The sequence below is a fragment of the Apis laboriosa genome, unplaced genomic scaffold (genome assembly GCF_014066325.1).
Source record: "Apis laboriosa isolate Shangri-la unplaced genomic scaffold, ASM1406632v1 scaffold112_cov148, whole genome shotgun sequence".
In the NCBI taxonomy this organism is placed as follows: domain Eukaryota; kingdom Metazoa; phylum Arthropoda; class Insecta; order Hymenoptera; family Apidae; genus Apis; species Apis laboriosa.
Genome location: NW_025220865.1, coordinates 6,711,549 through 6,736,816, shown reverse-complemented (window position 1 = coordinate 6,736,816; position 25,268 = coordinate 6,711,549). Strand labels below are relative to the sequence as shown.

Sequence of the window (25,268 nt, the reverse complement as noted above, 5' to 3'; positions counted from 1 at the left end):
TCACATTATGGATAGAATTTCAATAATCTGATATATTAAAAACTTTATTTCGATTTTGTTTGAATTATTGAAATATGAAAAAAGGATAATAAAAATATTCGTGAGGAATATCAAGATATTCTTCGCGTGTACACAATGGACTGGCGGTTGACAACAGGTTAAAATAATTATTACGATTAACTACGTTCCTTTTTTTCTCTCTCTCTCTCTCTCTCTGTACCAGCTCTCAACCACGGCAACGAGGCACAAAATGTGTGTAAGTTAGGAATTGCCGACAGTCTGAGCACGCGATAATTGTGCGGTTGTGCAACGATCGTTAAGGTTTCACGAGTTGCTCGTATTTCATCGAAAAAAGGAGAAGAAAACTAGGCGAAAGAAAACGAGAATGATTTTCCATTTCACCAGCTTCTGCCGTGAAATCGTTTTGTTCGAGCGCCGATCGACGATGTACACGGTGACTCCACGCTATCCGCAAGTCGAATAAAAATGTCCAGATGAAAGTTGCCCGATATACACGAGCCTAATGCGAGCTTGCCCTCCATTTGTTTCCAGAACGTTGCGAACGACGGATATTGAATATGTTCAATTATCATTCGGGCACAATCGGACGAAAGAAATAAAAAGAAAGAAAAAATAACAAAAAAAACGCCATTTCCAAAAATTGAATTCCAAATTGGCGACTATGATAATCCATCTTCTCCATTTGGATCCATTATTTTTTATAGCCTGCGAAAAAAAGTAACGATCATATATAAAGATATTTCGAGACGAAAATTAAAAAACAGTTCTGATTATTCACAAACGTGTACAATAATCCATCTTCTCTCCATTTGGATCGACTTTATTGATCTTCGAGAAAAAAAAAAAAATCATCTTCCATAAAAACGTTTCGAAATAATAATTCTCGTCGTTCCAAAAATTGAATTCCAAACATCTGTAATAATTCATCGTCCCCATTTGGATCTTGGACCATCTTTCGTTTATTAATCTGCAAAGAAAAAAAAAAAGTAACAACGATCCTCCATAAAAATATTTTCATAATGCAGATCAGAATTTCTCGTCATCCCCAAAAATAATCGATCGTTTCGAAACTCCAGTTTCCGCGATCCTTCAAGGATCGACGAAGAATTCGTGTTGTGGAGGCGAGGCGAGATGTATTTTCTCATACCATGAATCCCGGGATAAACTTTTCCCATAGTACTTCCACGGCGTCGTTACATTGTCAGGAAGAACATTTGCATTGACATGGCAAAGCCGCCGCAAATGGACAGGCGAGCGCAGAAAGTGGCGAGGCGTTGGCCGCCGTTTAAGAGTTAACGTTACAGCGAGTTCGCCGCAAAAAGATCTGGTTCACGTCGTTCCAAGTAAAAAAAAGCATCGAATGCTTATATATATATATATATGTATACTATATATCGAGTCGAGGTGGAGCAGAGCTCGAGTGAAATGTGGCGTAAGCAGGCCCGATAACAACGACACACGGTCGTTGGGCCCATGGGCCAGGACTTTTACGCCGAAGGACATGCCCCTTCGAGTTGTGCACGCGCTTTGCACCAAGTTTCTCCTTCTTATCGTTCTTGTGTAACGCACGCCACCGTCTTCTTTTTTCCTTTTTTCTTTGCTAGGAGTGAGAGAGGGAGAGAAGGGAAGATAGGAAAAGAAAACGAAAACTTATTAGTTATCCGTATCACTCGTCTCGTTCGATTCGAGTGCTGCTATCGTTGCGCTGCGATTGAACAACGAACAATGCGCATGTGTGCTGTTGCGCATTGTGAATTTGCGCAGGTTGCAGAGAGAGGATTTGAGGATAATCGAAAAAGAGGTTAGGTGGGAAAATTTAGGTGATCTAGATGTTGATTGAATAAACTTTTAATAAAATAATATATGTAAGATGAAAAAACTGAAAGATTTAATAAATTGTTAATAAAATAAAAACGAAGAAAAAGAATATATGAAGATTAACTTTATCTTTTGAGAAATTACGATATACATTGTCAAATTGACAATGTATATTTTGAATTAAGAAAACTACAAGTATTAAAAATTCTTTTACCAAAACGGAACCATTGCCAGGTCGGTAAATCAGTATCAGCTCGAAACTCTGTTGCCTCGTTCGTTATATAGTATATCAGACTACTATGAAATAACATCGCCGCAGACAATCACGTTCACCTACGTGGACGCTGTAATCGTAAAATATGGGGCGTCGTGGCACAGGATCTAAAAGTTATTGCTTGTCGTGCTGCTCCGGTGACTTTGAATGGAGCTGGAGTCAAACGATTGGATAATTATGCTCTCGGTACTTGAATAATTCGAGGCCCTGTTATTATATATCCCGTTATAGCCACTCGATTATTTATAGATCCACCGTTTCTATTTGCCTCTGTAATAGCAGATCGAATTGTCCGTTTTGTCAGCAAATCGAGAATTCCAGAATTATCTGCGACAAGAATCAACTTTGTCGTTCGATCGTTCTTTTTCAACTTTATAATAAAAATAGATCTTGGGACGAACGATTTTTTCCCATTTTTTTTCTTTCTCTGAAAAATGAATACGAAGGATCGAATTAATTTTTGAATATATTTTGGAATATAAGCAATTGAAATTGTTAAACGAAATAACAAGACGGTATGACAGAGATAGAGCTGTCCGTCTAATCTAACCTATACCAACGTTTGTGTTTCTTTCGAAGGTGTACCACGAATATATTAACACTCTGTATATAATTAATCATATTTGAAACAAAGGCTTGAAATAATAATAAACGTTCAAGTGTCCTTTGAGGTATGTCTTTTAGGATATCACGTAATATCAATAGTATTTAATTCGACGAGAGATGAGTTGAAGGATCAATAGGTATTGTATATTGTCTTCAGAAGCATATAACTATGCTCATAACCGAGTTAAGAATTCACGTTACTTAACAATTACCAATTTCATACGTTCACCTGTGACCACCCACGCTAACATTAAAATCGATTGCATCGACAAGTATACATTCGAGTTTGAATACCAGTTATTAATAATATCGTTTACACATTTTTTTTTCTTGCAGTGTTGACAACATCAGAACTAACGTCTCTTTATAATTTGATTTGATTATAAACGAGCCGATCGTTTCATACCCTTTTAATACTTTCCAACCGGAAATTGATTGCTCAACCTGTTTACCGAATAAATTATTATATAGTTACATTGCAATTTTTGAGGTTATGTAATCGTTGTATTGATTTTCTTTTAGAAAAACTTCTCGAGCATTACATCGTATTAAAAAATATAAATTATACGTAAATACACGTAGAAAATTTGATAAAGATACCTTGTTTAAATTAATTTATCTTCGAATCGTGGATTTTGATGCGTTTTATCAAATAACTTTTAACTTGCATTCTTTCCTTTCTTCTTAATCATATATATCTCACGGAAAAATGTAAATTATACACATTAGTACAACGACTTTTTAATTTAGAAACAGCAAAGGAAAGATGTTATCGATTGAATTTAATATCCTCGACGGATTGAAGTCTAATGTCGTCAAGAAAATCCAACGAGAAACGAGTGGACTGTGTGCAACTATGTGACCAACTAATTGATACGAAAACTTATGTATACATATATGTTAGAAAGATTGACCGACTTATAACTGTTGGACCTTATTAGAAAAAGCATATTTCTTGAATAATTAAATAATAATAAACTTGATGAATCAGAGTTTTTTTGCGGTTAATGAAATTGTGAAAAATCGATCGGATTCTTTTTTTACTTGGAAACATAAAAAATTCTTTAATAATTTGCCATAGAGAAAATATTTTCAATTATGACGATACTTAAGGAATTCGATAAACTCTTTAATTACGTTTATGCCATTTAAAGCTTATTTTTACGTAACGATAATACCAACTGTTAACGATAATTATGTTTTCACATATTTTATATATTTTACTTGAGCGATAAAAATGCAAAATTATTCTTATTTTTATTTCAATTTTTCAGCCGGTATCGACAATTTTGAATATTATTAACGATCCATCCACTTAATAATCCATCTGGTTATTTGTCAAAAAAAAAAAAAAAAGAACTTTTACGTCAATTCAATACGTCTAATTTGAATCTTTGGACGGAGTTATCTCTGAAATTGTTTCAAAAAAATATTTTCAGTTAAAAAAATTTAGTTTCTTTTAGATTTCAATTTCATGAAATTTATCTCTTCTCAAATCGAAATATGGATGTCAAGAAAATCGTGCGGATTAATCAAATTGTCGTTTGTATAAATCTTTCGAGAAACGTTGGAACGACGATTTATCACTATAAAAATTAAAACACTAGCCGCGTTTTTTTTTTTTTTTCAAGATCACTGCGCTCTTCAAATTTGCTCGACACGAGCTTGAAACATTTGAACGATCGAAGCTTGAAATAATCAAAATTTTATCCGTTACGGCTATTATTGTAAATTCTGAATCACTCGGCCACGCAGCGAGAATACGAGGTGACAATTCAAATATTTCTTCGCTCGGACAGGCTTTGCCCTCTATTCTCTAGTCGCCACGATGAGTTGGAAAATTAGGGGATCGGTGAAAAAAAAATTTTTTTTTTTTTTCCCGCGAAACGAATTCCCATGCACGATTAAAATGATTGGCAATCGATCGAAGTAATCGAACGAAGTAATAAAAAACGGAAGGAAAAATGGAGCAACACGCGAGATAAAAATTCGATTCGATGTATAAATATAATTGCAATGATATTTATACGGCGGCTACAAATTATATTTCGAGTTATTTTCGACGATCGCATTGAAATACGCGGGACAGATTAAAAGCAATAATTCATCGCGCATAACGAGACGCTATCTACAGATGGTAATAACAGTCTAAACTATAAAAAACGTGTATACACGCATAGGCCACTGTAATTGATGCAATTAATTACAAACTGTTGAATGACCAAACGTCACTACGGACAATGCGATTCGTGTTTCCAAACGCGATAACATTATCTCGGTGTTTATTCTAAGCAACGAGACCGCAGAAACGTCGGCCTTTTAAGAAAGAGTTTTCATGCGTACACAACCGCCGTCGACACAACCGACTCTTGGGATAAGGAAATAAAGAAACGAAAATACAAATACTCATTGTTCGTTGCAGAGGATATCGGGGAAACCGGTTATCTGGCTAACGTGATAATTATAAAGAAGATTCGTAGATGGACACGCTAAAGAAACGAAGTAGTCTTCGCCTAGTGGTAAAAATATTATCACTTACGTGTAACGATGGGATCGAGCAGCAATGCGATTTGATTGACCAATGAAAATTTCCGATTCGAGACGAAAAGTTGCCGATATAGGTTACAAGTAGCGATGGGATCGAGCGTGGAAACATTTGAACATCGAATTGATCGATGAAAGGTTTGACTTAAATTTTCGTTTCGAAACGAAAAGGTGGCGATATCGGTTATACAAGTAGCGATAGGATTGAGCGTATGGTAGAAACATTTGAACATTGAATTGATTAATGAAAGATTTGATAAATTTTCGATTCGAGAAAAGTTGCCGATATCGGTTACAAGTAGCGATAGGATTGAGTGTATAGTAGAAACATTTGAACATTGAATTGATTAATGAAAGATTTGATAAATTTTCGATTCGAGAAAAGTTGCCGATATCGGTTACAAGTAGCAATAGAATTGAGTGTATCGTAGGAAGATTTAAAACATATATATATATATTCAGTCACAAGTGTTCATATATTATCTTACGAGAAATTCACTTAATTTGAATATCCTGGTTTTAATAAATGTTCACGTGTTTATAGAGCATGATGATTGTACATTTTTTTTCTCAAATAACGAAATACAAGAGAAACTTCGAACTTTGCTCGATTCGAAGATTCAATTTCAATATCGATAAATGCACAGTTTGGATCCTACTGTTTGGCCTACCAAACGTTTATTTAAATCTATTATCTTTTTCCTATGTTTGATACAAAGAAAACTCCGAACTTTGGTCGATTGGTATCAGAATTCAATTTAAATATCTACTACTCGATAAGCGTATAATTTCGACGTTCGATTTTTGCCCATCCATCCAATATTTCCTATTTACTTATATCCCTCTCTTTCTCTTTCGCGCGCTATCCTTTCCTTTTGACGGCCGTTAAAATTCAAAGGAAACTCAAATTAAAATATACTATATCCACGCACAATTTCGTTGTCCAATTTTCGATCCGTTATCCAAGCTTTTACATCGGCGCGCGCGTGAAAAGAGCAAAGCGCTGGTTCGCCCTTTTTTCGTGGCGAAGCCGGTTCAAGGTGTGTGCGTTTGCTCTGTTTGGATTCGGGGCTTGCCAGTGTCGGCAGCAGGTGGAAACCGCTTCTGAAGCGGAGCCGGCGAAGGTGGAAGAGTGGCATCGAGAACTGGTTTCAAGCGGGAACAGAGTTCGGTGGCGTTGCGCGGAGCGGCGTGGCGGATACCAGGTGGTGGGGGGCGATCCGCTTCGCAGTCGTGGTGGGGGAAGGTTGGCAGCGACAAGTGATGGTTTACAGTTATAGTCAGTCCGGATCGGGCGTTCGGTGAGGTGAGATCGCTTCGTGCCAAGCGTAGACCTCTCTCTTTCCACACAATTGATCCCCGATTTGTCGAGCCGGTGTATCAAACGCGACTATTCGCATCACGGATTTTATCGAGACCGTAGTAGACTTTAGAGAGAGTTCGAGAGTGAAGTGTCGTCGTTCCAACCTCGTTTCCAACCGGTTTTCCATTTGGCCAAGGCTTGAGGTTTTCCTTCGATCCTTGGGATTGTTCGCTCTTCCATTCGAAGATATCCAGCGCGCGACTTGTCTTGCACGAACGAGATTCTTCTGGCCCGACTATATCCGAAAACCTGGTGGAACTTGACGAAATAGAATCGAGCACAATTAACGGTATATACGAGACTGGCGGAAAGCAATCCTCGCGGACGAAACGACAGCGTCGGGAATATATATATATACATATATATATATATATAAATATGTATGTATGTATGTGTGTAACACGTCATCGCTGCCGTTCCTGGGTTCATTGTGCACGATTTAATTGGATACGCTTGTTACATCGTAGTCATCGTTTCTCTATATACCTTGGTCGAATGTCGAAATTCGTGCGTGTTTTTCCTGATCTTCGTTCCCCCTATCTACATCGATCGTGAGACTCGGTGAATCGGATCGTTCCAACTTTCTTCTCGGTACGATAGTGTGTAAAAACATTCTTTCGTTCTTTTATCTTAGATAGTTATTGACAGAACTCGATTCCAGATTGATAAACCAATCAAGCCGATAGAAATTGATATTATCTCGCCTATCGTTGAAGAAACAGAACATTTGAGGAAAATCAATCGTATTTTCTTTCGAAATTTGTTTCGACTTTCGATTGCGTATCGCGCGTAGACGCTTCACAGAAGAACTTACACGCGGACGAATACGGTCACTCGTACGCGGATGTGACCTCGTAACACTCGACGAGCAGTTGGAGACGATGGAAATGGAAACGCGAGAAGATAATCAACCGTTTCGTCCACTCGTTTCCTAAGAGTGCGGATTTTTCTTTTCTGTTGTTTCCTCGACAAGTATGATATACTCGCTGATTCAATCTGTTGCGTAGAGATGGAGAAACAGAGAATTCCCCGAAAAAACGTTCACAACTCATGGGAACGAGTTCCGTTTACGATATCAAAGCGAAATGTCACGCACGTGACATGAAATGTCTCGCTCATTTTTACACTCGTGTGAATCGTTTTTTATTTTTTTTTTTTTAAATTTTTAGATAGAAATGATAATTAAATATTAATTCGTTTCAAGAGAGATTTTTGAATCGGATATTTTGATATTCGTTTTCGATATATATTTTTTTTTTTTTTTCGTTTCGAAAAAATTTCATTCATCAATTTGTTCGTATCGACGGATTTTGAGATTCTTGGTATTCGTTTCGAAAAAAGGAGAATCGAAGAGAAAAAATTAAAAGCTCGTGAGTGTTATTACGGTGAAAATGATAGTTGCTGATTTAGAAGGCTCGATGGAAAGAGGAAGTTGACGAGCGGCGAGAAGAGAAAATCTCTCCTCTCTTTTTCGTTTTACTCTCTCATTTCCACGAAGCTTCAACTTCTAGTCTAACTCCCGTTCCGTGTACATCCGTGCCGTCATCGTTAAATTCGCGATGCTATTCTTTATTCGAGAAATGGATTTTATTACCCCCGAATCTTTTAAATATAAACGAAAAGAAACTTGCGCGAGTATGCATAGAAACGAAGTGAACGGTTGGTCGGGGATCGTAATTTTGGTGTTTAAATATCACTCGAGATATGAACACGCTTTGCTTCGAACCAATACGAGATTCGTCATTTCTAAAAAAGTCGCAAACTTTAGAAAGATGTATCTTTTTTTTTTTTTTTAAATCATCATTTTTCACATATTTCTGAAAGAGAAGAAAGAAAAAAATAATAAATAAAATACCAACTTTACGTCAATTATATCCAAATACGATTTCTTGATTTTCGATCGAAAATTTATTATCGATTCAATTAGAAACTTTTCAAACGTTTTCGTTCTCTCTCTCATTCGCTCTTCAAATTCGGTTCACAATTTTTTTGAATATCGATTAAAAATGTTTTTTTTTTTTTTTATCAGAAAAAAGATAAAATTGTCGTTTTTTTAAAAGAGCGACTAGACTCTCCAGCGTGAACCAATCGATCGTTTCTCGTTTCGATATTACAGTTACGCCAGTTCGGAATAAGATAAGAAAACTAAAAATACCGGTGGAACGTTCAGAGGCGTTGTGATAGTTGCTGTGATGCTGTGATAAGAGGGAAAAGAGAAAGAGGGGAAAAAAGCGAAAGGAGGCAATAATGGCAGGGAGAAAGGAGGAAAATCCCGCTAGTCGTACAACTCGTTTCTTTGCCTCGTCTCCTCGACGAGGAGTTTCTTCTTCCATTCATGAATTCGAATCGGCAATAACAAACTCGTTGATTCGGTCGCGTGTGCGCTATTAACTGGCGTCGCCATCGATCCACTTCGTTTTGTTCGTTGTTGCGTGGGTGAGAAGGAATTAATCATCTCTGTTTATTTTTTTTTTTATACGCGCTGGTGTTGCGTAACAGATTAATTCTTTTTTATTTTTTTCTTTCTTCTTTATCTTCGTTGGAAAAATTCTGATTGGATAAAAATTAATAACAATAATAATGGATAAAATATAGGCAAAATTGTGTTCGATAAACAATTATTGGGGTATAATTCGCGATTAAATAATGAGAATTGAAGTTTTCTTTTTTTTTTTTTTTTTTTTTGATTTCTCTCGAGGAAAAGTCGAATCAAATTTTTAACATGTAATGAATTTTGTTTTGATTTAAATACCGTAAATATTCGTAATTTCCAATTTCATTTTACAAAATGTAAATATCTGGATATTTTACGTTCATGTACAAGAGAGTGATTTCTCGAGAGATGGAGAAAACTTTATTTAATCAAATTTTGAGTAAACGTAATTGAATAAACGAACAGAATAATTCAGTTACTTTGCGTTATATTAAATTTACTAAAAATATCTTAAATCGAATCGTTAAGAGAGGAAGAAAGAAAGAAAGAAAAAAAAAACAAATAAAATCATCATTCTTTGTTTGCATAATCGAAACGAAGAAATTATTTTGCAATTATTCTTTCCAATAAAATATCATTCTAAGATTAAAATTTCATTCAAAGTTTAATTCTATTCAAAAATCTCTACAAATAAAGACATTATCACACATTAATTCGAATTAAAAATCAATCATCGAATTTCCGTATACTTAAAAATTTATCTCTTCCCGAATTTCGAATACAAGAAGAACGAAAAACACGTTATATTATACAAAAGCGAATGAATACGCAAGTATTTTCCTCTTTTTTCTCTTAAGCCTATAATTGTCGTAGAGAGATTAATTAAATCGCTTATAAGTTCTCTTTCGCTCGAAAAAAACTCTCCGCAAACCTCGAGAAAAACTTTTACATTCGAGTTTTCACCGTACGCGTCATCACTCGCCTCGAGCACGCATTCCCCTTGCAACGTAAAATCAACGATGGACCGCGCAACAGGTATCCTCCCACGTCCAACTGCCGAGAAAGAAATGGTCGACGTTCCCTTCGCGACGTTAACGATCCCCCTCGATTCCGTTTGATCGAAATGAAACACTCAATCGTTAATAACTTTCGATCTAAAACTAAAACCAAAGCGTGTGTTGTTAATAAGCAATAGTTGAACTACTGGTAGATCCATGGTTATACCACTGTATGTCGATTAACGGTAATAACGAGCGACGAGTAAATTTAATCTACTCGTTGAACGTGATTGGAACACAGGTGACAACACAGAATGCATTAAACAATGCGTGGATCCACGGCGACAGCGATGTCGATTAATTAAAGAGCGAGAAGCTTAACCCGCTTCGCTAACACGCGTCATACGTGACGCGCGTATTGTGTTTCAATTTTCTTTGTTGATGTTTATACGCATCATATCTTATTTATTTTCATAAAGCTATATATGTGTGTATATATATATATATATATATATGTACAGACAACGACGAAATTATCATTGATGTAGCAACATTGTTTTCGATTAGATTCCCGTGTAAAGCGATTTTAACATTTTATGCGATATATGAATTATAGAAATCGTTTATTTCTCTCGTATATAAGAAAATCCAATGCTGCGATTAAAACGGATTTTAATTCGGGCAATTCCCGTGTTCATTATTTTGCGCGTTGTAAAAAGTCGCTTTAAGCGAAAAAATTAATCTTCTAATAATTAATATTAGATAATGATCGCATCGTTAGGAAATCGAACTTGACTCGATTAGATATAAATCATTTTCAAAGCAATGATTAATTAAAAAGTATATTCTTTGAGTTTGAATTTTTTTTTTTCTCCTTTTACTTGGAACAAGTTTAATTTGAAAAAAAAAATGTATGCATCTTTAAACTGCACTTGCGTGTCAAGACAAAATATACAAACATACGTACAAATAAAAAAAAAAGAAGAGAGAAACGAATGAAATTCGCGCAAGAAAGTCGTTTCGTCCGCGGCCGTCGGATAGGAACAGTATTTTCCTCCCTCCAACAATAATACTTTCTCTCCTTCCCCCCCTCCAATCAAATATAATTTGCACGTGTTGCGCAGATAGAGAGCACTCTTCCTCCGCCGGCGATCGAAGGTAATTTGATCGGGCGCCTTCGAGATCCAGCTGGGAATCCCCGAAAGAAACTCAGAAGCGCGAGTTATTGATCAACTCTGGCCAACGCTAGACAGAGAGAGAAAGAAAGAGAGGGAGAGGGAGAGGGAGTGAGAGGAGATCGTGCACGACGGGTGAGCTGTAAGTGACGGGGAAGGGAGGAGTAAACTTGTGAAGCGGAGAGGGGATAAAAGTGTCGTGTGCGGATATATAAAAAAAAAAAAAAAAAAGAAAAAAAGAAAAAACAAAAAAAACCGTGAAATCAAGAGAAAAAGAGGAAATTGATCGTGACACAGGAAGGAAGAAAAAAATTTCGAGAGAGAAGATAATCGACATAAGGTACAATAGTTGGGCAGTGACGAAAGTGTCGAATGTTTTTCGTGTCGGGGAGAACGTTGCACGGAGATCGGATGTATAATTGAAGAAAGAAAGAACGAAGTTTTTGGATTCCTTTCCTTCCATGGACAAACGCGGTAGAAGATAATCGAGCGTACCTCGAGCCAGGACCGCCGACATCCAAGGTAAATATAGCACCTGTTTCGCCTCCTCCTTCGTTCCTGCCTCGCGTTTGATGCCCACGCGTTTTCTTATGATCGAGCAGAAATACGCGTGCATTCACCTATTCGCGTTTTCGCACAGCGATGCGCATTTTTACCAACCGGGCCGGCTCTTGTCCTCGGTGTCGTCAGTGCCGCGGGGAAAAATACGTTGAAATATGCTGGGAAAATTATACGAGTAAGGGAATTTTTTTATAGCGCGAAGTAAGGATAGTATGATTTTTAAACTGTTTGTTGTTCAAAGTATAATATATAAATGGTGTATAGTAATATATAGTAATATAAACGTAAAAATAGTACTATATATTTTTTATGTATTTAAAATACGTTTAACTTCGATGAATATAAGACGAATCTTTTTTCAGTAGGAATTAATAGATCGAGGCAAGAAAAAAATTGAATATTTCGATGGCGAAAAGTAAAAAATTTTTGGATTTTTAAACGTTAAAAAGAAATGTGACGTGAATAGAATTAAATTCTATAAATAACGCTATTTATTTATATTATTTAATTTATTCTTCGTTCGAAAGGAAACTTTGCACGTTTCAAAAATTATATTTTTCGTGTATTTGATAAATCTAGTTTTCCGTGACTCTGCTCGATCATAAAATAGAAAAGAATAAAAAAAGAATGGAAGAGAAAGAGAAAAAGAGAGAGAGAGAGAAGCGCGACAGTGTCAGTTTTCCTTTTACTCGTATACAGCAAAATGTAAATGACAAATGAAACCGTGATACGGCAATATTGAAAGGAGTACGCGTATAAAAGTGCAGTTTCCGAATCGGATTCGCTTTCGACCGATGAAACATTTATATTGGCTTGGTTATCCCGCCACTTCGTCACCGTGTCACAATGAAATGTTAAACCAAGATTACTGTATCTGTGTGATAGATTATGCGCACCAGCGATAAGTCGTGCAGTCGAAGGTTATCGTTCGTTTGGTAATTACTATCGCCTCTTCGATCATTCATTAAAATTAGGACGAAACGCATGGGCAAAATTCTTTTTCTCTTTTTTTTTTTTTCTTTCCATTATTATTAGGGTTAAGACGAAATACAAGGACGAGATTTTTCTTTTTTTTTTTTTTTGTTATTCGAAAATTAAAATTGAAAGATTCGAAACAAATAATCGTATAATTTTGATTTTTTTCGTTTCAATTCTATCATAACATGAATCGTAAAGACATTATCCTCTCTCTCTCTTTCTCTTTCTCTTGATTTTTTTTCGTAAAAATTAAAAAACTTTCATTTCACGAATAAATAATTCGATCCTATCGTATCGATGCTATCGTATCCACGTTCTAACGCCATGTCAGAATTTAAAAAAAAATTTTAATTTGTTTTTACGTAATTTTGATAGTAAAAAAAAAAAAAAAAAAAATTATTTCAATTCACAATTAATTGGAACCACAATATATTAGATTTATCTACGTTTATAATTTTCTAACAAAATGATTCGTTCGCGCGTTAATTAATAAAATTTCTTTACGAAAAGATATTCAAGGACAATTGCACGATATTAAAATATTCGATCTTTCTCTCTTTTTGTATTTCGGATATTAGGAAGGAAGATATCGAATATTAGATATCTAATCCACGGAATGGATTTAGAAATTGACTTGCACATCTGACAACTTGTCTATTTGACGTTTCGAAAAATCGACTCACGCCGCCATGCCTGTGATTTGCTCGACTTTCTCCAACAACAAGCCGGCTCAGATGAGCGCAAGGAATTCGTTCCACGGATGTTACTCTAAAGAGTTAGAAATTTAGAAACCGGAACTTGTGACTCGTATAGAAAATACGTACAAGTGCGTATTTTTTTTTTTTTTTAAATATCACACACAAATATTTGCATTAGAAATAAAAAAAAAAAATCATCAAATTATTACAATTAATAATAATGCAATTTAAATATAGACAAGAATCGGAATATAGAGTTATCATCATCATGAAATAATTTATCAAATTGATTTGTGTGAAAAATCAACTTTTCACAAATTGTTTTTAAGCGATTATTATCGGGCGGAAGGTGAAAGGAAAATTTCCTATTTAAAAGTGTTATCGTTCTTTATGCGGAATTGTTATCGCTATCGCGAACAGCCAGCTGTTTATACAAATAAAAGCGACTAGAGGTAGCATCGCGAAGAAAAATGTATTAAGTCAAAATAGATTTTCCAAGTTGCCGGGTATTGACGTTGTTGTTGTTGTTGTGTGCGTTTCTATCGATATCGACGAACACGGCCAGCCCATTAAAACGAACACAGGAAACGACTTTTAGCTCAGATTAGTCCCCCGGGATTTGCATGTAGAGCACTCATTCCATCCCGTCCGTCGAGGTATGCACTTGGAATAATACATTCGTGTTTTAATCCATTGTTGGACGTCGTAATTTATCTTTGGTGTTAAAGTTTTTTCACCCAACAGACATTTATTTACCTTTGCTTACTTTTCATCCATCGTTCCAGTTTAATAAAAATATTCATTCGCCGCTAATAATTCTTCTAACCTGTAGGATATAATAAAGATAGAAAAAATATTTTTGTAAGTATGAATTATATATTAATTATATAAAGTGATTAAATATGATGATGATTTTAAATGTAAATTGATTCAAAAATCAACTTGATCTAATTTAATACACGTCAATATTTTTATTAAACTATTTAAATAAATAAAATATAATTTTAGAAATATTAAATTTAATGGAATTCAATGTATTAATAGAATAAAATATTCAATTATTGAACCATTATTAATTTTAAACTTAATATAGATTTTTCCATGATTAATAACTATAAATAAATAAATCTAAATAAACAATATATCATTAAAATAACAAATAAATATTTTAATCAAAAAATTAAACCAATTATTAATATTACCTCCCTAACTAAATTTAATGATACAGGAGATCCTATATTTGATGAACATAATATAAATCATATTAAAGATACAAAAGATATAAAATTAATCATTCCTTTATTTACAAATATTAATCGACAATTAGTTTGTTTATAAATTATATTTACTAAAAAAAATAATCCAGAAGATCTTAATCCATGAGAAATTATTATTATATATCTACCAATTAATCTTAATTTTAAAAATGTTAATATTCTCATAATTATTAAACCCATATGAACAATTGAAGAAATTGCAATAATTGATTTCATATCATATTGTATTAAACATATTAATCTTAATACTAATACTCCAAATAAATTTATTACAATTAAAATTTTTCTAAAATAAATAAATTCAATTTTTATTATATTATTATTAATATATATATATATATTAATTTTATATATTATATTTTTTTTATATATTATATATATATATTTTATATATTATTATTAACTATAATATTCCATAACCTCCTAATTTTAATATGATAGATGCTAAAATTATTGATCCATAATATGGAGCTTCAACATGAGCTTTTAATAATCATCCATGAAATATATAAATAGGAATTTTTACTAAAAATGATATTAATAAATATATAAATAACATAAAATTTAAATTAAAATTTAATATTTCTATTAATATAAAATTTAAACTATTATTTATTCAATAAATATAATAAATAATATATAATATTGGTAAAGAAAAAACTACATTGATATTATTAAAAAGTACAGAATTGGCATAATTCTTAAGCAAAGTGTGGCATAAATATTTTTGTAAATATTAGATAGTCTCTTATGTAAAAATATAAGCACATCGTGCTATATTACTTACCTGGTTCATCTACTTGGTTAAGAAAAATATTTTTGTGAATAAACATGTATAGATAGATTTGAAAAAATAAAAAATTAATTTTACTTTAGAACATACATTTCCTTCAAAACTTTTTATCTTCTCGTTATACGAATAAAATTAATCGAAATACAATTTCAATTCTGGGAATATATCGAGTTCAAAACTTACTTGAGAACTTATTCCAATTTATTATCTCTTGAATCGATCTTTATTAATTAATTAATAACTCGATTAACAACATTTTTTTACGATCTGATAATTACACCGGTCATCACACTTTCTCTTATCGCCTCACTCTTTTCATTATCGATAAACAATTTCCAATAAAATAAATGAAATAAATATTCCTCTCAACAATTTTTTCCCAAACTGTAAAATATAAATTGAAAAAGGGAAAAATTAATACATTTCGTAAATCATCATTTCGATTCAATCGTCGATCATCGTTCCATTACCATTACTTTATATATAAAATACAAAATTAAGGGAAAAATAACGCGGTCAAAGATACGAGAAACCAAGCCTTTGCCCGTTATTCGATCATATTTCCTTTTCGCTGTTAAAATAATAATAACAATTAATAATAATAATAACAATAATAATAATAATAATCTCACGCATTTTTAATTTTTTCTCACTTGTCCAGATCCCATTGCACAGATTACACTTTTTTTTCTTTTTTTTTTTTCCAGTACACTTTCGTAACAGTCAGGAAATCCGCCGTGGCGAGATTCAGATATCATCGTTTCTGCTTCCTTAAAAAGAATAAAATAAAATAAATAAAGCTGATCGGTCGAAACGAGCGAAACTTGAAATTCATAGCACGGCCCAGCCTCGAGCGTGGCGCTTTCACGAGACCATCCGCTTCCATTCAACAAAATTTAACCGTATCCCTTCTTGCATTTTCGATCTATTATATATATATATATATATAAAATATTCGGAACGAATGGACATCTCGACGCCGTTTTAAGATTATTTAAACAGGAGGAGGTGAATATTTGATCGGCGCGACGATGGGCTGTGGGCTGGAAAGTGGGACGCCAGTCGTGTTTTTGAACAACCGAGTTAATCCAACCGGTCTGACATTTTGGAAATCTTGTCCCCCCATTGTTGCCGCTCCGTTCTCGCGAAGATGGATTGTAGAATTTTTCAAATTGTTTGCCATTCTATTGTATTCTCTCTCGATTCTGGAAGAAGAATTTTTTTTTTTTTTTTCAAATAAAATTGGATATTGGTTAAAGATTGATTGATCAATTGAAAAAGATATGAAGCTATTATAATAGTTTAAGGATGTTAACTCGATGTTTATTAAGATAGTAGAAGCAAGCGGATGTGACTTTTCTTTTTTTTTTTTTTTTTTTTTTTTTTTTTTTTTTTGATTCGTTGTATTACATGCAATGATTAACTCGACGAGTATGTGTACGTGATTTTATCAGCGTGACGTTATCTATAGCGATAATTAATCAAAGTTGGAAATAATTCGTTTATTGAAAAATTTCTTAACGGAGTTACGATGAATCGTCTCGTCAAATAATATTCTTTTATTTTTATTAAATAAAAATTTAATCCTTTCTTTATTGAACTATATTCTTTCGATATTTAAAAATGTGTTAATAAATTTAACAAATTTATGTATAACAAATGTATTAATTATTTTAGATACTTTTAAATATAGAATTTAACGATTATTTATTATTAATGATTTTTAAAAAAAAAAATTCGAAATTTTTTCTTCCTGCTGCTGTTATAATTTTTATGCATGATATAAAAAAGATTATTCGTTAAAAATCGAATAAACTAAATAAAAGAAATGGATCGAATATCTTTTATTATTCTTTTATTTAAAAATAAAATGTGAAAAATCACTGTGCAAAACTATCCGTTACGATGTAAAAAAAAAAAAACTCCGATTCAATTTAAAAGTTTCTACGATCAAAAATTAAAATTCATCTCCGCGTATAAAATATTGCAATATTTATCTTGGAAGCGTGAAATTTTACTTAGAGGGAGAGAATATTTAATATTTTAAAGAGAAACATGCGGATAATATACCAGAAACAGTATTTTCGAGGCAGAAGAAAAACCCAGGAATATTTCCTGCTTAATTGCAAAGAAAGAAATAGTTGGCGCGAAATAAAGTGTGAAACGAATATTTCACCGAATATTTATTTCGGAATAAAATTCTGGCCGACGTATTGGTATTGGTACGTTTAAAATTTATTTTTCATAAAAACAGTTCGACTCGTGGAAACATTTCTTCAGTAACTGTTCCTTCAGGCGTGTCGCGTTCGGAACAGTTTCGCATCGTGAGCATGGATTGCTTTCTAAAATTCCACTTACGATGCCAAGAATTATCCAAATAACTGTGCATAAAACTGTGCGCGCAGACAGATTGACGAAAGTATCCTGTCAGGAAATGTAATACGCTATTAGAGATGCCATCATCGATTCTGTCAGGTAATCAAGAAAGTTCTGTCGTTTTATGATGTAAAACACTGGTATCAAGGAATGGAAAACACATTCGTGTTTATGAGAGGAGTGATGCACTCTCATAAACTCGGATGTTTTCACGTTTTATTTCTCGTCTCGAAGAAATTTTGAAGATTTTGAAGTAAAGACGGCGGAACAATAGAAAATGTTCAAATTTTAAGAATAAAAAAATTGTGCATATATTCAAATTCGAAAATTCATTTAACTGTTAACGGCATTTACGGAAAAATCGTGGAAAAGAAGAATAAGGGAATGCCAGATTGTAGATTCTTATGTAACGTTCGAAGAAACATTTTTCTTTTTTTGATTGGTTTTTAACACGTGCGCGCCTGGATGGATTAATTTTTCGTCAATCGTTTGTAAATATTACAAAATTCGGGAAAGTATGGTAAAAAAAAAAAAAAAAAAAAATTAAAAAACGAGTTTAACTACCAGAGAGAATAATAAAAGACGATGCAAATTACGATTGGAAATTTCCACTTCCAGGAAATAAGGTAGGAACGTTATACTCTGAAAAAATCATTGTTAATCTTGTATTGAAATTTTATGTTTCCATACACGAGTATAATATCGTAACGTCTGCAATTTGTCGAAACAAGAGATTCGTATATATATATATGTAAAAAAACATACCAGTTATTCCAAGAGAAGCAACAAAGCCTCGGTAAATATTATATCAAGCGAAATAAATCTCGTTATATTATAACTCGAATCCTCTTGCGCAATTGAATTAATATTATTGGTAAAAATTTTACATGTCGCAACTTATCAATTTCTTGTCAATATATATTCTTTTTTCACAGTAATTTTTACAAGTGAATTTTACGAATTACATTTGTTTGTACTTGTCAATTCGATAATATTATTAGTTATAATAAATAAAAAAAAAAATAATAAAATTCCTTAAATACTTGTACCTGTAATATCTGCAGTTGAATACCGTTCATATCTAATTTCCATATTCTTGCACGCTCTCTATCCTTTTGATCCGGCTCTTATCTATTCAATTCAATTTTCTTTTGTTTTTAAAAATAAATAGTATCAATTATAATACAATATATAATTAAACTTTATTAATAAGAGAATAATATGAGATACAGAAAAATAAAAAATCTCACCAAGGTCGAAAGAGTTAAACCCCACATAATGCTCCACGTGCGAGGGATACTCTGACGAAATTTTCATACACGATTTCACCAATGCACCATTTATCTTATCAATTTAAACGAAACACATACATACATACGTGATCGTATTACATTTTCGATATATCAATCTCTCCAAAAAATTTTTAAATTTCGAACCAAATACTCCTTTTTTTCTCCAACACGTATATGGCCTCTCAAATATATATAGCCTCTCGTGTATGGATAATTCGATGCATTATATCGCTAATGAATAGACACACGTCCAACTCCGAAGGACTTGACACAGTGGTACAACTTAGATAACTTTAGTAACGTGTATACATACAGCAGAGCCGTATGTTCACGGTGTAATGGCCCCACGTGACACACCGCGTCCCCGTCATTAATGAAGTCGCAGAATGTATTTGCATTAGGTTCCATTACACGTGAGTTTCGAGCATGCACTCGACACTGAACACCAATACCTTCTGAGAATGTCGTTAAACGAGAGATGTCAGTCGATTTTGAGGTCGATAATGAGACCTAAAAAAAAAAAAAAAAGCAGAAAATATAGAAGAGATATCCTTTTTCCTCGATCTTATAGTTATACAAGTTCTCTATGAAAAAGCTGTTCTGTCGAGAAATTATTTTCTTCTGATCGACACTGCAATTGATATTAAATTAGAAGGATCTATTGACGAAGATTAATATCGAAGGATGCTCGAAACCACTTTACGAATCGAGTGGTATATCTCATAGTTGAAGCATGCGCGAGAGATCTTGTTGTGACATCCAATAGTAATGCTCGTTTAATTATCTTTTTCGCGTGTAATTGTGCTCACCGGTTTGTGGAAACAAGTTTTCGAACGAAAAATCTTATTGGACGTTTATTTGAAAAATATTTTTAAGTTTGTCGAGAGAGATAATATTGGTCTTTTATTGATTTTTTTTGACATATATATTTTTATATTTTTTTTTTTAATCAATACCGATATTATTGAGAAACTGTTTTATATAAATAAAAAGTTGATCAAAAAAATATGAACACTGATATAATTTTGAATTTTATGCTTTGTATGTAGAATGAATATATATAAACAACAAAAATATGTAAAATTTAATATATAAATCTCAAAAAATAAAAAATTATTGACTCGAAGACAAGAAAAAAATTTTTATATCAAGCTTTTTATAGGATATTTATAGGATATTTATATATTTATAGGATAAAATTGTGCATGAATTAATTTGTTTTAGGTTAATCTATGTGATGAAAGTAATAAAAACTTTTTTAATTTTTAAATAAAGAAAGTAAAAGAAATTGTAAAATGTCGTTGTGAAATTGTCGTATAAATTGTTTTATATAAAGCAGAAGAATATTTAGATGTTTAAAAAATCAAATCACGAAATGATGAAAAAATGAAGAATGAAATGTCAGAGGTTATAAAATTTGAAATATACGAATTATATTCCATGAATATATTCTAAGAATGTATTTTTCAAAACGAAACGATAAAATTTTTTGTAAATAACAATTCATCCATTTACAACTCAATTTTGAATCAAATAACTCTTTTTCTTTTCACCTCTTATACGAGTAAAAATATTTCAACCTTTTTCGAATAAAAATATTTCTTTACCGAGAAAAAAAAATTCGCAATATTTTATTTCCTAATAAGAATTTGCGTTCTCTGTATCGATACGATTATTATTTCATGTAACAATCGTAATTACTAAAAAATATATTTAATTATAGTTTCTCAATATAGTAATAAGTCGTCTTTCTAACCTAGTTCTCCTAATCTAATTTAATCTAATCTAAACATTATTCACATTAATCATAAATATTTTTTAAGTTAACATTTAAAAATTTTTTAAGTTAACATTTAAAAATTATCACATACCATGGTATATTGAATACCATATAATGTTCATTTTTCTCTATCCTGAAACATTCAAGTTTCCAATAACTTATGATGGGGACTATACACAGTCTGAATATTTTATGTTCCATAGAGATTCTTCAAGATAAATTCTACGGAAATAATGATGCCTTTTGCTAATTTTTATTGCATCGTGCTACAAAACAAAACGTTGCACGAGCGACTACACTTTAGAAACAATTACAACAATAGGTTATTTTGCAGAATGTATAATTATTTTCACATGATCATAAGTAACTTGCTAACTTAGAACATCGAGAGAGAATCGCAAATTTTCTCAATATATTATTTCATAATTACTAGTCTTGTTTATTTCATGCAGAACGTTTGAAAATTATTAGTTGCAATGAAGTTTATTAGTCGAAACACTGAATGTTGGAATGTTTTAAAACGTTGAATGCTTTAAAAGAGTTTGATACATTAAAGTAATAAAAACGCAGAAATATTACAAGTCAGTTTCCCCGACGAGAAAATCGAACTGGACAATCCAGAAAGAAACATCAGTCGGAGCAGACTTTCTCTCCATATTTTCTTCGTTCTTTTTTCTCTTTGAGGTGATATTATGATACTTGAAAAAAGCATTTATCTGTTTAATTCAATAACACGTGTTTGATCATTTTTATTATTTTATTTCTTTGTAAATGAAAAAAAAAATAAATAAATAAGAAGTAAATGAATATTAAAAAACCAAAAGAGTTTATTGATTATATATTTATATCATTTCTTCGATAATGCTCGACCTATAGTTACTCATGTACTTACGTACGTCGCCACAATGATATATACAATTACTTAATCGCAGATCGTAAAGCACAGAGAACGTAATTGTGTGCGAAGAATTCTTGGCATTGAATCAAGCATAGCCAGGGAAAACGGGATATCCCACTTCGATTATCTCGTTTAGCGCACGTTTCTCGTGCCAATGTTTCTCAATTGTCCTGAAATGTTTACATTTGTACCGATTGCTGGGAGATCCCACAGTTTACTTATCTTTCCATTAATAATCTTGCAATATATGCATCGGTAATTCCCTATTTATTTATTTTCTCAAAGATTTTTTGCACTCGAGAATGTTTTGGAAAAATTTCAATTTAATAATTATTCTTTGATTAATAGCGAATTTAAGATAAAAATTATATTATTTGTGTATAATGTATGAATAAGAATAAGAATAATATTTTATTATCGATTTATTAATGAATCGAAATCTGAAACTGTAAAGTTTTGAAACAGAAAAACCTTTTAGAAAAAGGTTATCTTTGCTACTTTCATTTTTTTAGGAAACTGTCAAAAATGAATCAACACTCTTCTTGTTTACAAATCTTTTATATTAATAGAATCCTTATCGATTTCAAGACTTCCAATACTAATTCCAACACTATCAACTATTTTTTCCCACAAATCAAACACACATGCTGTCACGCGACAAAAAGAACCTGTTAGACAACGTAATTCGATAAATATTCTAATCGATCAATCGTCGAATCACTTACCCATTCGATAATTAACGATGAGATGCATGACAAGATTATTGATTTTTTTCTTTTGACACTTTCTATGAAAATAAAAAAAGTAAACTCGAAAGGGAATCGAACGTCTGAATCACATAAATAACGATGAATCGATGAATATCGCTAATAAATGATTCATCGAGAAATTAGCAGTATATAAACATACACATTATATTTTCAACCGATCGACGAAGATTAATATTGCATCCGTGTGCAATTCCAGGGGGTCCAACGCGTTACTTTCCTTGGGATAATGCGAAGCCTGGAGAGGTTATCGGGTAGCGATCAAGACTGTGATCAGGAGATGTATATCGACCTGGACGACGCTTCCGTCGACTCGCTTACCGGAAAACGAAGTCGCCATCATGTCGTTGGCGCGGAGGTAAGGACATCTCTTCTATTTTTGGTGCAACTAAATGCAACATGTCGGTGAACCCGTTTCGTAGCATAATTAATAAATCGAGTTCTAATTAAGTTAAAATAAATCTTTATTTATTTGTTATATCTTTACATTTGAAAGTTTTCTGCAATTCCTTATCATGCTGTGAAAAAGTAAAAAAATGTTAAGTATTATGATAATTAATTATATGTTTTTTAAAAAGTTGATATAATTTTACACTTTGTTGTTAAAAATATTAATCAGTTTATCTTCTAAGCAGTTCAGTTATCAATTATGTTATAATTTTATCAGTGTATATCAATATAAGATTTCATTTTAATTCATTTCTCATAAAAAATACATAAAATATTTTTAGAAAATTAATCAATTGTATATTTTATAGGATAAATCTATTGATATATCGATTTGATTTGAGAATAGTTTCCTAATACTTTCTTTTTCTTTTTTTTAATGAAATTATAGGAATTTTTGAATTTCGAAATTTTTTGAATTTAATTTTAAATGAAGTTATATAACTTTATTAAAATCTGCAATTAATTTTCGAATAATTTGATAACGAATTTGATATCTAGATATATAAAAATGAAATATATTGTTGTAATTATATTATTGTTTGTAAATTTCTCCTTGGATTTTTTGGATAAATTACGTTTATCAATACATACCGATCTATCTATCGATAATAAGATAAATATGTATCTTATTTAAAATGGACTCGTAATATCACGAATTCTATAAATTATATTCTACATTAATAAAAAAAATCGAAGTGCGATAAATATATTAAAAATAAATTTTGATATATTTCATTTTTTTATATAATTACAAAAATTATAATTACATAATTACAAAATTATAAATTTAGAAATTTTATTTATGATACGTGTATGTAATATTTTTTAATTCGTGCAAAGATATCGTGTATTCAGAAATTTGAGTTGATAGAATCAAAGGTTATATTTTATTTTTATTATACAAAGACTAATTAAAACAAAGTGCTGACTTTTCGTCAACAATATCGAGTGTTGATTTTCAGATATCAATTATTATCGATTATTAATCGAAAAAAGCATCGATCAAAGTATCAATTATTAATTACATTAAAGTAACATTTATATAAAGTGTATGCAATGAACTATAATCACTGCATACATGTAGGAGTTATGTATAAAAGAAAATTCAAAGATAAGGTTATCGGGCATTGAGATTCGTAAATGTTCTGAACAACTTGCGCGATTATTTTAAGCAAAACTGGTAGAAAATATGCACAGAGATATGCAGTAGGAAAATATTTAGAATAATATATATTCAAATGGAATTTGATTTTAAAAATACAAGTGTATTCTTTTTATTATTTAAACACTTACGCTGTGTATTTAATAAATATTTCATATTTAAAATATTTTTCTTTTTTTAATATTTTTAAAAAAATTTTTTTTTTTTTTTGCCAACTTGATTTTATTATTTTTTTTTTTTTTTTTCCAAGGTTAGATTTAATAATAATTTTATTTCCACGAATGATTCAAAATGATGCAAACTTAACGTTATCTCTCTTTGATCAAAGATAATATTGTTGTTATAGTTTCAATTCAATTAACGTAATCGATATACAAAAGTAAGTGCTCACGTAAGTACCTACTTTTTACAAACAATGATAAGAAAATTATATACGTATGAACAATATATATGTACGATTATTGCATTTCCTGGAAATGTTACTAATACAAAAAGTTGCGGATGCATATTCGATCTTTTCGAAATAAAAGATATCGAACAAAAATTTCTGATATCCAATAAACAAAATTACACAGATACAATTACACACTTGCGTCAATTTTAATCTTATCTTTTACAAGAAACTCGAGTTTCCAACTAATATTAGAATATACGATTCGTTATATAATCTCGCGAATACCAACGTTCACAATGAAAAATACAATCAATGAAATACAAAGATCGGTCGATTTTCGATCTTCGATGAGAACGATTTTCGATCTTCAATCGAACAGAGTTTATTATTAAAGGTAAAGGTGATCGAGCAAAGTTTCGAATAAAGTTAGTTTTTCTTTTTTATACTCGAATTTTTTTTTTTTTTTTTTTTTTCCATTGATCGTATATACATCCCATAAATCATTCGTGTATTTTTTTTATACTATCAAAATAATTACTTTTAATCGTAAAATCCTTTTTTTTTTTTTCCTTTTTTTTTTTTAATTATCGAGTAACCAAGAAAGTTTTG

The 25,268-nt window shown here is 31.7% G+C and overlaps 1 protein-coding gene and 2 long non-coding RNA genes across 9 annotated transcripts in view; 1 reads left to right on the top strand and 2 right to left on the bottom strand.

The window, feature by feature from the left end:
- Window positions 1–84: 84 nt before the first annotated feature.
- Window positions 85–6,311, bottom strand: LOC122712167. Of its 3 annotated transcripts, XR_006346275.1 has the most exons (5): window positions 3,320–3,553; window positions 2,932–3,163; window positions 1,169–2,540; window positions 800–988; window positions 85–726 (listed from the first exon to the last, which is right to left on the bottom strand). It is a non-coding gene; the product is annotated as an uncharacterized LOC122712167 (long non-coding RNA). The 3 variants fall into 3 exon arrangements; XR_006346277.1 differs by lacking the exons at window positions 2,932–3,163; window positions 3,320–3,553 and adding an exon at window positions 6,196–6,311; XR_006346276.1 differs by lacking the exon at window positions 2,932–3,163.
- A 150-nt stretch (window positions 6,312–6,461) lies between these two features.
- Window positions 6,462–25,268, top strand: part of LOC122712148 (class A basic helix-loop-helix protein 15-like) — a 28,623-nt gene continuing 9,816 nt past the window's right edge. For 2 of the 4 annotated variants that reach the window (XR_006346272.1, XM_043931552.1), the window contains exons 1-3: window positions 6,462–6,915; window positions 11,183–11,755; window positions 22,853–23,011. Coding sequence is in view for 3 of the 4 variants with exons in the window: in XM_043931552.1 (XP_043787487.1) it covers window positions 22,883–23,011 (129 nt within the window). In the remaining variant the exon portion in view is untranslated. Of the gene's footprint in view, window positions 6,916–9,965; window positions 10,096–11,182; window positions 11,756–22,852; window positions 23,012–25,268 lie in introns of those variants that run through there. The other 2 variants (XM_043931572.1, XM_043931563.1) reach the window with 2 other exon arrangements.
- Window positions 15,484–19,910, bottom strand: LOC122712174. 2 transcript variants are annotated; one of them, XR_006346279.1, is made up of 4 exons: window positions 19,167–19,910; window positions 18,966–19,064; window positions 16,194–16,745; window positions 15,484–16,111 (listed from the first exon to the last, which is right to left on the bottom strand). It is a non-coding gene; the product is annotated as an uncharacterized LOC122712174 (long non-coding RNA). The 2 variants fall into 2 exon arrangements; XR_006346278.1 differs by having other exon boundaries at window positions 18,966–19,047.